The sequence below is a fragment of the Cyprinodon variegatus genome, unplaced genomic scaffold, assembly GCF_000732505.1.
Source record: "Cyprinodon variegatus isolate N-32 unplaced genomic scaffold, C_variegatus-1.0 Scaffold469, whole genome shotgun sequence".
Lineage (NCBI taxonomy): Eukaryota > Metazoa > Chordata > Actinopteri > Cyprinodontiformes > Cyprinodontidae > Cyprinodon > Cyprinodon variegatus.
Window position 1 is genome coordinate 436,265 of NW_015150922.1, and position 15,275 is coordinate 451,539.

Consider the following 15,275-nt stretch of genomic DNA (forward strand, 5'->3'; position numbering starts at 1 on the left):
ACCCTAATGGTTTGCATCATTAAAGCTCCCTTGATTCCCTCACTGTGCCAGTACCCGGCCCTGTCAGCCAAGAGGACCACTAAGAGCTGGCGTCACCCTCTCAGGAAACCCACTGCAAGAGCCGTGCCCACAGCCGTGAAACAGCAGACTGCCAGTGACGACGGTGGGCGCACTCACACACACATATCGAGTTATTTTTAAACCCACTTTTGAGCGTTAAAGACATGCAGACAGCCATAAAAGATCCTATTGTGAGCTTTGCTCATTTATTCAGATTTTTTTTAAAACCCCAGAGATATTTCTTGTTGCGGTTTTTGTTTTGCGTAGTGGGTGGCTCCAATCCATACTCCATAATCTTTTTATGGCCAAATTGCAGGACCCTGAACATAGCCGCCTGAAATGTGTTTTTTCTATTCTCGTTAATTGGGTTTGGAGGTCCCAGAATAAAACCAAACCCAAACTTATTTGCCTTTATGAATGATTTGTATCAAACCACAAAACCTACTTAGAAATATTTCAACCGACTATTCTTTATTTCACAGCCCAACAAATATTGAAACCCCTTGAAACTCACTTTTTTCAGGATTTCAAACGGGATCACAAACTGTTGCTTTTTATTGGGATTTAATGCAAAAGACACAAAGGATTTCAATTGTAAGGCAAAAGGAGTTTTAAGTCTCCTTGAATTAAAACTGAAAAGTGTGTCGTGCATTCATATTAAGCAACTTTCAGTAAAGAAATCTGAATTCCCATGAGACCTTTTGCCTACAGAAGTCTCCTGAAGGTCTAAGTCAACCAAACGCCATCAGATAGACCAATTATGTCAGCCGGCTGGTCGGAGATGAAACTGTTTAGATATTAAAACAATAGTTTGATAATCCAACTTTCTGGCCTACAGGCAAAACGCTGTTCGCTGCGGAAAACTAACACTGCACCTCACCCTTGAACACATCTTCCTCACCGGTGGTGGCAGCATCATGCTGTGGGAAGGCAGGAAATCTGGTCAGAGTTGGTGTGAAGACGGATGGAGCGAAATGATCCCCCAGTCCTGGGAGAAAACCTCTTAGAGGGTCTGAAAGGCTTGAGATCGGGACAGGACATCGAACTTAAACGTACCCCTCACATGGGACACTCGGCCCATGAGGAAAATACAAATGAGAATCTGTTTGTAAGACTTGAGAAATTAGCTACACAGATACCCTCTGGGTGGACGGACTGAGCCTAAGCTAATCGGAGAGGAATGTACAAAAAAAAATCTGATTTTAGATGTACATAGCTGCTAGAGACACTCCTAAAATAACTCTCATTTGTAGATTTAGTGAAAGTATTGACTCAGGAAGGCGGAAAACAAATGCTCGCCACACTTTTTAGATTATATTTATAAAACAGTTTTAAAAGCTTCAGTAATATTTTTGTCTTTTCCTTCAGTTATATGTCTTTTTTTGTAGGTCTGTTGCATTATATCCCAATAAAATGAATTAAAGTTTGTGGTTAAAATCTGGAAAGGTTGGAGTGGTGTGAATACTTTAGCTGATTGTAACTGATCAATTCTGTCTCATTATCTCAAATATGTCCTTTCCCATCGTAAATCACTCTGCTCTGTGGTCCCTTCCTTCCCTCCTCATATTCAAAACCATATGAATTCCCACCGCCACCACCAAGATGATGCTTCTGACGTCAGTGCGCTCATAAACATTTAATTGTCGGGCCTGCCGCAGCGCGCTGACCTTTTTGATAGATGATCTATTTGTTTTCAGGGGATTTCATAAGGTGGGAGTGAGGGTCCTCCTTAGCAACTCCTGATGCATATTTATGTATATATATACACGCACATAGTCACATTTATTACCTCCGTGATTGTGGTGAAAAGGATGAATAATTCAGCGGCTGCTGCGGGTGTTTATCTCCATGACGGTAAAACGACAGTGGCGTTGAGAGGACTCTTTGATATTTAAACAAAAGAATAACTGTTATTTCAGAGGGAACGTGAAATACCTGCTCCAGCTACTTCAGGGAATTGTTTCCTCTTCAGAGAGATTAGATTTAACTAAACAGAGAGTTGGTAAATGAGAGCCTTCTGTAGCCACCGCCTCCCAGTCTCAGCATGCGCAACAATTTCAGGTTTAAAATAATCACAGTTGATCAAAACAAAGACTCATACCTCATCCATCATCGCCTTGACCGGTGCTCATCATGAGTACTTACAATTAACCTTTTTTTTAGTTTAAGCTGAAAAGAAAACGCCAATAGTGCTGAGTAGAAAGCATACAGGCTGTTTTCCACGGGTGAAGTATTACATTGTAGCTCTTAAAAGATGAATTGATAACAAACAAACACATGATTAAAAGAACAATAAACAAATATATGATAGAAAAGAGTAGAAAATTCCTTCGTTGTCCAAAATGGGTATATTAGCGTGACATGGCAGCAAACCGACAGGCATTATATAGAAAAGGTCAAACCAGTATATATATCAAAAAGAGTATTAAAAAGGCAAAATAAAGTGAAAAAAAAAAAAATACTGAACAAGAGCAAAAAGTAGTTTTGAAAATCGCAACAACAAAGAAGAATAAATAACTATAATATACAGCTATCGACACATTTACAGTAAGTGGATATAAGAAATGGCAGCACATTATTTAAAATGACTTATTTAAAATTATTTCTTTATTTATATATATAATAACTCTGCCCTCTGCTCGTTATGCTGTAAAGCAATTTATTAGCAGCCATTTCCAACCTGTGCATATTCAGTGATTTCATTATTAATGCCTCCTTATTAAGTTTAAACTCCTGCGCTTCCTTGTTAATTCTGATTTACGCAATGAGGAGCTTTTCCCTCACATCGCCGGTATATGAATATATATTTTTAATTTAATAGGTGCAGCTGATATGTGCAGTCGTATATGAAAGACCATTAAAGATGAGGGTTAGTTATAAAAACAGATGGCACCAACACATTGAACCTCTAAAACCTCATTTGTTTACCTTTATCATCAGTAGCAAACCTTTGAGTTCTGCTTTCTTTGTGATGGCACTGCAGCCATTACTAAAGGAGCAACTAATAAATGTTGCTGGAATCTTGTATGATTACTGGGGTTAGATGCAACTGCAGAGAAAGTCTGCATCAGAAAATAACTGCAAACGACAGTTATGAGAGAAATATTTTCCACATCAAGATAATTAACCTAATTACTAAACAATCAGTGGAATAATCAGCTTCTGTCATTAAATGTGCTTTAAAATTAGTAAAAGAAGTGAGTTTGATAGGTTGGTACTGTTACTAGGCAATGGAGAAAATAAATAAGGTAGTATTCAGTTATCTTTCATTGTGACTCATTTTCTGAGCCAACGTACTTGGAAGCTGTTTAACTTGGGGTTATTTTTAGGGCTCCTGCACATGAAACAATCCCAGACTTAAAATTTCTGAGTGTGCCTTTTTTTGTTGTTTTAAAATGGTAAAAGTAAAAATATTCTGTATGATATTTCTCAGATTTGTGTAAAAACAACAGATAGAGTATAGAGCCCACAGCCTTTAACATCTACAACAGTTTGGTGAAGAAACCTTTGTAACACTTAGAACATTTCATTTCCCTTCGGGATCAATAATGCGTTTTTGAAATGAATTGAATTGAATTTGAAGCTGGGCTTGCTGGACTGAGATCAGTAACCTGATGGAGAGCAGAATCCCAGACAAATAATGGCTGGATAGACAAATGGGATGATAGAAAACCTGATAAATGGGAAGGTGATGGATGGATGGGCGGCTGGTTGGATATATGGATTCATAGTTTGATGGACGGATAATGGACGAACAGGTGGATGAATGGAATTACAATTTATGGATGGATGGGAATGCTGGATGGTTTGTTGATGGAGAAGAGAAAGATGGATGGACGGATGTCTGCATCATTTAGAGATTAGGGTGGAGAATAAGGACCTGAAGTTCCAAAAGATTTCCAGACCTGGAAAATCCTTTAATGAATTTTGTTTCCACTGCTTCTCAAGGGGCGTCCGATTCGTTTTGTTCTCTAGCCACATCGGATTATCAAGCTTTTTCAAGAGTTGTTTGCATCTGTTTGAATAAAACTTAATATTTCATAATTTCATTCTGAAAAAAAATTAATCGGATTAATCAATTATTAAAATAGTCAACTGTTAACTGGAGTATAGAGCCTCTAAAACATGTCTTTAGCTGACAGAGCGACTCACTTAGAGCAGGAATTATACCAAAATTTTAAAAATTTATAGAAATATTTTGTATTTAAGATAAAAAAAAAAAATTGTCTGTCAATATGCTCTATCCCAGGGGTTAGTCCATTCTTTGAGTCCTCTTTTCTCTTTCGCCATCTTCCTTTTTTCCCCCCTTTGGGATCCATGGTCCGAGACACACCCACCGCTTTGTTTGCCTGGCACAACATAATTCATTTTTGTTTGACCTCCTGCACATCATATTAAAACAAACAAAAAATAGATTTCTATACATTTTTGAAAAAGCTCCAGGTAGCAAGGGGGCGCTAAAGAGCTGCATGCAGCTCCGGAGCCACGGTTTGCCGACCCCTGCTCTATCCAGAACTCCTCAAGTAGAAAAGTTTTAGTTTCACTTGGTTTAAATTCTGTAAAAAATTGGCTCTCCAATCATTATTGATCCAGATTTCTTTTCCATAAGTGAGGGGTTAAATGAAAGTCAAATTTAAATCCTTTTGTAACATTTGACCGAGACAGAACAACAATGCATTGAATCATTGGGTTTTATGATCAGCATGCTAAAACCAAGGGCTACAAATAACTTATGTTTAACCACTCAATCTTCATGTGTGAAAACATAAATGTGTAAACACAAACTTATTCATCCTTATTTTAAAAAAATAGTATCAAGTAGTTTGTTAACAACTGGCTTTAAATCCTGTAAACAATAATCCTTCTAACTGTGAAGAGATTTCACCTGTAAGACCTGATCTCTGAGCTGTGGCAGCAAGGCAGCGGGCAGTGGGTGGTAAAGGTCTCAGCTTTATCACATTATACTCCTTTTTTAGGACTCTTCAAGGCTGAAGAAATTGCCTTGGGCCGGATTTGGCCCACAGGCCTTGGGTTTGACACATAAACTGTCAAGCAATCCTGTACATTTTAAAAGCCACAGGTTTCAGAAGTGAATCACTTAATTTGGGGGTTCATTAAGTGTTCAACTACCTCATTATAGCATCACTTGTTATGATCTAGATGATTATAACACAAATTGCTCTAGATGTACCTAAAATCACTGCCGTCTTGCATTAGCAATAGTCCCCTCAAAAGAAAAGCTTTATTCCTTCTCCATAACAGCCTCATCCCATAGAGGGAGAACGAGGCTACGAATATTCTGTTATGAAAAATTTGGTTTTGATTATAAAAGGCTCCATGGTGAGAAGTTAAAAAGCAGTGTCCAGAAATCAGCAGAACTTTCTCCCTCTGATGGTTGACCTTCAAAATTGCTTTTAATCAGTGTAGATCAGGCTCAAAATTGTAGCACTAGGTACTGAATACAGCTGCAAAGCAGCGTGGCAACAAATTTTGCACAACGTACTGGAAAACGAAAGGAAAGATAGAATTTTACCAAGAACTAGAGGGATTTACTCCTGGTGTCTAATGCAGTGTCAGGAGAAGTTTCCATCTATCTTGAGTCCTGTTGTATTAAATACTGTTCAAGGGTTGCTTCCTATCCAAGGAGGAGGGCTTATTGACATTTCTGCCCAATAACACATTGTTATAAATAAAGAACTGGATCCAAACATCTTTCAAGAGAAATATCATCCTGGGAATCAAGGCGCATTTCACATCTGGCTTAAAGATTATAATGTTGAAGATTGGGACCTGTGCTTTAAAAAAAAAAAAAAAAGCTTCCCATTTTTAATCCCATCAGGAAGCTGTGGTCAGGGCTCTCAAAGCAAGTGGAAAAACAGAAGCCAAAGAGCTAAAATCAACTCCAAGTAGTAATAGGATGAGGCATTAGGCAGAATGGAGGGTCAGAAGTTAATAGCCAGTAAACTACAGAAGGTGTCAAAAAAAAGAAAGGACTCATAAAATACTGACTCTACATTCAAAGTCTGCAATTAAAAACCTCTGCTGGACTTTTTTTTTTTTTTTCCCAAGTCGTAAAAAAAAAAATATCTCAGAAATATTGAATCCACAAACTAAAACAACCTGCTGAAAAACAAAAACGTCTGCAAGCAGCTGAGGATGGCATCCTAACATTTCTCGACCCCCACATCATGAAGTTTGTCTCAGCCTTTAAACTCTATCTGGCAACTTCACTGCAATCTTTTGGGATGTGTTGTTGAAATTCATATTTGTACCATCTTAAATTAGAGCCTCCAGAAGCAAGCCTGGCAGAAGAGGAGGAGGATGAGGACGACGACGAGGAGGAGGAGGAGGACGACGACGGGGAGCATGAAATAGAAGAATGGGCAAAGCCCCTCATCTACCTTTGGCAGCACAGAAAGAGCTGCTTCTCTGCAGAGAGGGACTACAATGCTCACGCTGCCACTATGCAGCCGCACTGTGCTGTTTGCACACTCTTCATGCCATATTATCAGGTAAACTCACGAGATTTGTAACAATCATGGTGCAAAAATTTACATTTTAAGACGACTTAAACGCAACATCTACCGAGGTATTGATAGACCATTTAAATTTCACTATGTTAATGTTTCAGCCACAAATTTGAATGTTTTAATGAAATTTTGCCCAAAGATTTTCATCATATTTAAGTGTTATTGGACACAGAACAAGATTTTATCACTTTTGTAACAAAAAAAAGTATTTTCATGGCAAAAATCAATGACCCTCTGATTACACAAAAGCAGTCACTTGCCATAAGATTGTTAAAGTGCTTCTATGAGAAATTTGTGAAATACATTTATGGAAAGCAAAAGAAAAACCCTTTTGTTAGACATTAACCTCAGAACCATAAAGCTGATATGGGAACTTAATTTTTTCACTTTTTAACTTTGCCTATTCAGTCTTAAATGAGGTTTTTCACTTTTTTTTATTAGCGTATTATGTTTTTAACAGATTTTATTTATTTTTTTAAACCTTATTAACAGTAGGTGACATATCTCAGACAGTAGGCAATGTTAGGTTACTGGTAGTATTTTATGAAGCAGTTACACTCAGCTTTAAGACAGAGGGACCTTATACCCTGGAGACCACAGGGTTACTGTAAGTCTTTTATAGCCTCTACCAACTTTTCCACCTGAATTGCTCGGCGTGTATCTGCAAACATCTCCTCTACTCAGAAGAAGAAAATGAATCATCCCCACAGCATGATACTGCTGTTACCGTGGGATAGAGGAGTAAAGAAAAGACTAGGTTCTCTGTTACTCCAGAGTTTTGATGATTTTGTAACCTTATGAAGATTGATTTCCTCTTTAATTTTGTGTAAAGGCAGCCTTCTAGAGACAGTCCAGCTGCTCGCTCTTTGCATTTGCTCAGAAGTTATTGCTGACTGATTACTGGTCAATTGGATGCAGAATAGAGCTAACTCTGAACCCACAGGTCCCTGTAATTACCTGATTTCTCCCTCTGTGGTTTTGCTGCTTATCACAGCCGGCCACTGTAATTTCCTGTTAGCTGAAATGTCACAGAGAATGAAAGCCCTCCTTACAGGGCAGGGAGGCACATGTTTCATCACCCGGTGGCACTGTCAATATTCAAACCCTTTGGGGGATTAAAAAAATTATTCTTCTTTTTTCCCCTGCAGGCTGAGGAGAAAGCTGAGGACTTCAAACCTCTGTCTCTGGAGCCCCCCACACCTGCCTGCAGAGGGCTGAGGAGGTCCAAGCCTCTGGTTCCAGAGATCTGCTTTTCTTTCCGAGAGCAGAACTGTCCCCCGACTCCTACAAACCCCCTGCTGCAAGACGACGGCACATCCCCTCTCCTGTGCTGCCAGAGCTGTTGCCTGCAAGTTCACGCAAGTATGTTGGCCCAATGAGAATTAGTGTAGCGGGTACAGTAAGAGTGGGAAAGCTTTCTGTGGGACCTTTATGAAATCTCCAGCAGAATACAAGTGGATCCAGCATAAAAAAATATATATATATTTGGTAGAAGGTCGGCGGGTTTATAAGTCCTGACTCACTTCATCTGTGTTTCCTTTTCAGCCCACACTCTCTCTTGTTTCTCTTTGCGGTTTAGCTTATTCTATTTCTCTCGTCAGCCAGTTAAGGGGAAACCTTCCTCCTGCACCACATTCCCAACTCAGAAACCAGCCTTCATTCATTTGGGATTACACATAGACTAGACGCTGTAGGTTTAAACAAAACTCACTTGAACACGGATAGATCTGTTCTAGAGATGCACCCATCAGAAATTTAGAGCCAATTTCATACAATTCAGGTTTCTCTGTTGGAGCTGCTGTTAACTCAGCCCGCAGTGATTTCTAAAAACTTTGTTTAGATCTATAGCAAGAGCTGAAGCGTCATTATGGCATTTTTGTCTTGTAATATTTATGTCTCTGAAAATGAACAGTGATTTTTCTGTTTCTCTGTGTGAACTCAGCAGTATGTTTTAGAGAATTATCTAATTGGAAAACCCAAAGTCACACAGGTTGGATGGCTTCCAAACCTGATTTCCGGTTTGGAAGCCATTCAAGTGCTTTAAAGAGACTACGATTAACATCTTTACTGTCAGTGAGCACATGTGCAGTGCGCACAAGCACAGCGAAACTGGGGCACAGTTCTCCCCTCGGTGCAAACATGTCAGATAAAAATACAGAGTAAATAAATAAAGCATATCAGCTCATCAAAAGAGAAGCTCTATGTACAAATTAAGCTGAGATTTACGACACATCGAGGCTGACATGTCTGTTTATTGCACCTGGCCTGTGGCTAAAACGACACATGATGGTGTCAAATGTCTGCATTTAACAGGGTTACAGCCCTGTTGCAAAAACTGTCTGTCATTCGGTTTGTCAGTGTTTCAAGCGCCCCGAATTGCTTGCCAGAGGTCCTGGGTATGTATGCTACGACCCCCCCGAGGCAGCAGCTGCTGTAGAGGCCCTTCAGGGAGAGGAGAGGGTGGCCGATGATGCTGTACAGTCTTCCAAGTTTCAAAAAAAGAGAGAGAGAGAGAGAAACAGGCCCGCATCATCACACATCCGTCACCCTGCTTATCAGGGCTCCCACTCGCCTTGTAATTGAGGCTTAAACTAACAAAATGACAACAGAGACATCATTTTGACATTATACAATGGTTAGCTATAAATATGAAAATATTCTCTAACTTATGTAGATCTTTACCATAATGCTAAGATTTCCAAAAGGCGCAGATTTTAGAATCAAGCAGGAAATTGATAGGAAAAAAATAACACAGAGCAACTCTCCTGAAATGCTGTCAGCCTAGTTGAAGTCTGTGGGTACAAACATTATCTGATAGTCCTGAAAAAAGGCAGGGGAACAAAACAACCGTACTGCAAAATAATAAAAACAAGCCAAATGTGCAAAAACATTACCCACTGCATCTTTTCTCTGTTCCAACTCTCCATATGCAGTAATGGAAAAAAAAAACTAGACCAAACTTTTATAAATGATGGCTTGACAGAGGTAAAGATTAGGGTGATGGCACAGAGGCCTTAAAACTTCTCAAAGTAGCCCAGTTTTCCATAAAATAATCAGAAGGTCATGAATAATTGTCAATTATTAAATAAATTAAATAAAAAAAGAGATTTTATGTTTTTTGTTTTACATTTTGATACCTCTTTTTTAAAAATCATTTTATTAAAGATTTCTGTATTATTTCCTTTCAGAGACAAACTCCTTTCAATCGTTCTGAGCCTGACTGTGCTTCACATCTAGCTGTCTCCCAGAGCCTCTTTTCCCCGATACTACAGCTAAACCTGCCATCTATTTATCCTCCATGATCCAGACACGTTTCGCACTGCGCTGCGACTGCAGAACAGCTTCGCTGCGTTTGTAATTATTTGGTTTTGTTGGCGTGTGGGAGCAAGAGATGGAGCTCATGTCATCTGACACCGACAGAAAAAGCCACAAGCTTGGTTTCGAGATAGAAGTACAAGTTGATGTAACTCCCCCCCCTTCTAGAACGGTAACTTGAACTCTGGAAAGGAAGCAGAGGTGGGCTTGGATTTTATTTCAGGTTATGTGATTGGTCGTTAAGGAAAATATCACAGACGTTCACTCACTCTTGGACTTCTAAAATATCCTCCATGTCTGAAGGCTTTAGAGCCGTTATTGAAACCAGCTGCCAGCTTTCAAAGAATCAAAGCAGTTTTAGAAAGACACTTTCTAAATTGTAAATGTTAATGTTATCTTTTTAAAACACATATGCTTCTCTGAAATGGAAAAAATAAGCAAATAATAGTAAATTATTACTTTTAAGATTTTAAAATGAAAGTACCACTTAGGAGAAAACATACAGAGAAACCACAGTTGAGAAAGCTGTCATTGACTGTTTTTTTTCCAACAAGGACAACCAAAAAAACCCCCCACCCCCACCCCCCACATACAGCCACAAAGACCACTGAGATCTCAATTTCCACTTTGTCTGCAATACTGGGCTTGTCTACACAGAAACCCACCACTTCAATGCCATCAAGAATATCTGGAAACAATGTAGCTGTGGCATTTCGTCCAGTGTTTTGTAACAATAGACCTCACTGTTCCTGTCGACTGTTGTTTTATCTCCCTCCTTTGGGTATTTAGAGTATTACTCTGTTTTTTTGCATCTGATTTTTTTTTCCCTCCTGCAGGCTGTTACGGTGTAGCTGCGGAGGACGTCAGCGAACAATGGTCTTGTGATCGCTGCACAGGAGGAAGTGTTACAGCTGTAAGACAGTTTGTGTCCAGATTTTACAAACAATGTTTGGTGTCAAAGTGCCAACGTGTACAACTTTAAAAACTACAATCTTACTTTGATAATCCAGAAAAATGCAACCTTTAAATTAAAAACATTTGTTCAGTAAAGAAACAAAGGAAATCCAAAGTTTGAGCATTTTTTTCATGGATGGTAATGGAAGATAGTGTATTTGTTCAATTAATAATTTCTGTCTTGACTTGGAAGCCTCTGGTATGCATTCTACAAAGGTTCCTAGTAGGAAAAACAGGCCAGTAGCATCACAGATTCAGAGTTTTTAAGCAAACTTCATACATTTAGGAAGACATTCCTTCCTTACAGTAATTTGACAGTAGGTAGAGTATAAAGGCCATTAGCGAGTAACCTCATTAGGTCACTCTTTACATAAGTCTTTCAGCAGTGAGTTTAACCGTCTTTACCCTCCTGCACATTGCATGATTAATGTGGGTTCTTCTCAATCAGTGGCTTATAGGAATAGGCTTCTGTGAAATATCGTATTTATTCTTGATGGAAACAAAGTCATGCGTTACTGATCAGAAGTTCAGAAACTCTGCCGGCTAGCAGATCCAGGTGGCAACTCCTACTTTTGACCTCCTGTTAAAGTTAATTCAAACATTGTTCTTTTTTTTTATCTTGCTCCAATATCCTCTAAAGAAGGAGGCTTTGCTGTTTTTAAAACGAGTCATAAAGATATTGTACCCCCCCAATGACTTGTTTTAAAGCACTTTAAACACAGAAGATGCAATTTATGCCTCTATCAATCACAACCGACTCTTCTGAAGAAATACCTCTCTTTCAGATGATGTCAGGTGTTGTCATTTCCATGCACAACAAAGGTTATTAAAGTAGTATGTTTTTTCATAGTTAGCCTTATTGAGGTCTGCAAACACAGTTGATGATACACAGCATCATGACCAAAGGCTCCTCATTTGAGTCCTATGAAAATCAGATATTTTATTTGAGCACATTCCCTATTATGAGGCTATAAAAACACATTAGCACAGTTTTGGAGGTGTGCCAAAATTGTAGCTCCTCCCGACACTCTCAGCCATTAAAAACCATTGTGGATCAAATATGCATGAATTAATTCAGTTCCGATTTGCTGCAGTCTTAGTAAAAATGTTGATCAATATAATCTGAGGTGTCTCCTTGGGTTTAAAAAGGACTTTAAGGGCGTTATTTGATGTTAATCTTGGAAAGATTTATGCAAGGCTAATACATCTTGATTTTCTTTTTGTTAAAACACAAAAATATGAGACATAGTAGCAGCTATGTATTCTTTTTTTTATACCTAACAATGGTACCAAATGTTTGTATTAAGACCTGATAATTGTGGAGCCATTTCTGATTTATTTCACTGGTGTATTTTCAGGGGGACATTGGTTAATAAACCCTCTGGCTTTAAAGCTTAAAGAAAAACTGTATGTTTCATTTTTTACTTCAGTTTCATGCTATTAAAAGGATTGTTTTGTTATTTGTTATTGTGCTGCATATATATATATCTTCTTCGGGTCCTCCTAACTGAAATGTGGTCAAATTAAATGTTGATTTTTTTTTTTTCCTTTCTAAATTCTTATTTTGTTAAATCTTTGCCAGCGCATCCAGCTAAAAATCTTCCCATACAGCTGTGCTTGAAAGTTTACATACCCTCCCAGTAAAGACAGAAAATAATCAGCTTCCACTGTATTTGCATTCCTTTTCTTCCTTGTGTGTTGCTATCTGAGCATGTGAGAAACCTTTCAGTATCTCACCTCTCTTTATTGCTTTTCTCAGGAGTGCTGTCTGTGTAACCTCCGAGGTGGAGCCCTGAAGAAAACCCAAAACAACAAGTGAGGCATGCTCTTTGTTTACATGGATTATCTCTGTGATTTCATCCCTAATCTCAGGAGCTCCACCAAATAAACCATGTGGGATTCCCAATGATTAGCATGCATTGTTGTGGTTCTTTATGAATGTTGACGTGTGTGCAGATGGGCCCACGTGATGTGTGCTGTGGCGCTTCCCGAGGCGAGGTTCGGCGACGAAGCAAAGAGGAGTCCCATTGATACCAGTAGGATCCCCATGCAGCGCTTTAAACTGGTGAGAGGACACACACCCACACACACACACACACACACACACCCACACACATATAAAAACACACAGAGAGTCCTTGAGGAATGGTCTGGTCTAATTAATGAAGTATTCACAATCCTAATTAACAATGTGAGATGAACATGCCCGCAATCAAATCCAGATAATTAACTACTAGTTGAAGGGTGGGGGGGAGGTCTCTATGGGCAGGGATTTCTATGTGCTGTATCATTTCTGGCGTTTGTGTATGTTTGCTTAATGAGCAATCCCAGTGTGTCTCAGCAGACCTGACATGTTGACGCTATAGTTAGCTCCGCGCTGCTGGCAACCATGGTAGCTCTTTTGAACCCAAAGTGTTCAGAGAGAAAAATGCTCCACATGAAGAAAGAATTTAAATCTAATAAAGTTAAAAGAAACCCATAAAGATAAATGAAATTTACAAAAAAGAGATGGGTAAAAAAAAAAAAACCTGAATCCTCCAGATATAATATAACATATGCAGAGCCACTGGTGAAGATTCCCAGTCAACCAGGTCATAGTCATTCCAAAAAACTTTGTTACACAGTTTGAAGGCCTGGTCAGCCAGGCCAACAATACCCATAACAAACCCCCTTTCTCAGGCATAGACCAGTATCGGGTATTGCAGGCTAACAAAGAAGCCAAATGACTCCCCATTATTAAGGGGTGGACCCGTTTTTCCGGTTCAGTTTGCATTTTTCCTAAACAAAAACAGGACTTTCTTTTGGACCATTGTATAAAGCTTCGAACCCAACACTAATTCTGACATTTTGAATTGAAAAAGCTTCCTGGACGGGAAGCGAAACGTCTTCAATCTTGGAAATAACGTCCGGTGAATTGTTTTTTTTTTCACCTTTTTGAAACATATGCAGAGCCTTTAGCCATTTTCTAAAAATATGACAAAAGTGTTGATGTAGTTTATAGTCACAGGAAGTTTATTCCAAAGTCTGGGTGCCATCAGCTGGAAAGATTGATCCCTACCAGTTGAATCTCTACTGAAGGGAATTATTTATACAAAATCTTATTTATTTAACTGAGTATAAAAGATTATTTCAGAGCTTTAGTCAATTTTGAATGATTTATGATCGGTGATGAATTTAGAATGATGCTCAGAGGACATTAAGCTGTCATAAAAACTCCCAGATTTCTGAGACGTGAGTGAACAGTGGAGCCAATAAAACTGAAATGGTGCTTAGTTATAGAGGAAAAATGAAACTGACGGGAAAGATAAGGATCTTGTTTTAATTTGCGTCTGAATCAAGAAAATATATCATTACCTCACTCTTTTATTTCTGATCAATGATTGGCATTCAGATGATGAGCTGTTCCAGAAGATTCTCTAAAGCTGCGAAAGGTTGAACTCAAGACAGAACCTTGAGGGAAACCCCACAAGACAAAGAGCATTCATAATGTTTATTTTTGCAGCTCATTAATTACTCATTAAATGAGATGCCGTCACATGTGATAGAGGAAGTCTAAGTGAGCTGTGGTGTCCCTAACATGAGAACGAACACAAAATGTTGACATTTTCAGCTGGTGTTCTGTCAGCATATGCTGTCAGATCGGCATACGTTCTTCTAATACGCATGTGCGCACATGGGCAACAGGGAATTATTCTAACATTGAATTTTAGCAGCAATGTACCAACCAGAAAAAAACATGTTTATTTTAACTTCTAAAAAAGAAAATCAGCTTTAGATGATACTGTTATTTCTTGGATGTGGAAACGGCCAGACATGATTAAAGTTTCCGGGATGTTGAGAGAAGAAGCCTCTATAGCTAAAAGCATATTAGTCGAAATTAATTTAAAATAAATACATTTAGTAGTAAAAGCATGTATGCGGGAATTTAAATTTGGTTAGATATTTTTTTCATGTTTAAAATTATAGAAGGCATTGGCTGTGGTTCATATTGTGACATGGAATTTATTTAGACTAGTTAAAAAATAATCGTATGCCGATTTGACAGCATATGCCGTTCTGACAGAACACCATTCTTTAGCATGTTAAGTTAACGATTAGCAAGGTTAGTGAAGATGTTTGTGTGTACTCCCCATATAGTTAAACCCTAATCTTAATGCTAACACTTTTAAATCTTACCTTCATTTTATTTTTCTTCTTTTGTACAATAAAGGACAGAGGCTAAAAGCCCAAAATGATTCTGAGCTCTTCTTCTATTTTGGAAATAGATAACTTTAAAGTTAGCCTGACGTAGTCCAACTCAATTCTAGTCAGAATATGAGTCTGATACTGCTCCATAGAACTGTGATTATGGGGCGTGTTTCGAACGAACCAGGAAAAAAAATGCCTCTGCACTCAATTGGATAGACCTACAACCAA

At 38.6% G+C, this 15,275-nt stretch overlaps 1 protein-coding gene across 6 annotated transcripts in view; it reads left to right on the forward strand.

Moving 5' to 3' along the window:
- The window catches only part of kdm4c (lysine (K)-specific demethylase 4C), a 45,597-nt gene that overhangs the window by 14,320 nt on the left and 16,002 nt on the right, over positions 1–15,275 (forward strand). For 4 of the 6 annotated variants that reach the window (XM_015389675.1, XM_015389678.1, XM_015389677.1 and 1 more), the window contains exons 12-17: positions 52–163; positions 6,346–6,572; positions 7,739–7,952; positions 10,742–10,818; positions 12,619–12,674; positions 12,816–12,924. In XM_015389675.1, the coding sequence (XP_015245161.1) occupies positions 52–163; positions 6,346–6,572; positions 7,739–7,952; positions 10,742–10,818; positions 12,619–12,674; positions 12,816–12,924 (795 nt within the window). Of the gene's footprint in view, positions 1–25; positions 164–898; positions 1,509–6,345; positions 6,573–7,738; positions 7,953–10,741; positions 10,819–12,618; positions 12,675–12,815; positions 12,925–15,275 lie in introns of those variants that run through there. The other 2 variants (XR_001481662.1, XM_015389679.1) reach the window with 2 other exon arrangements.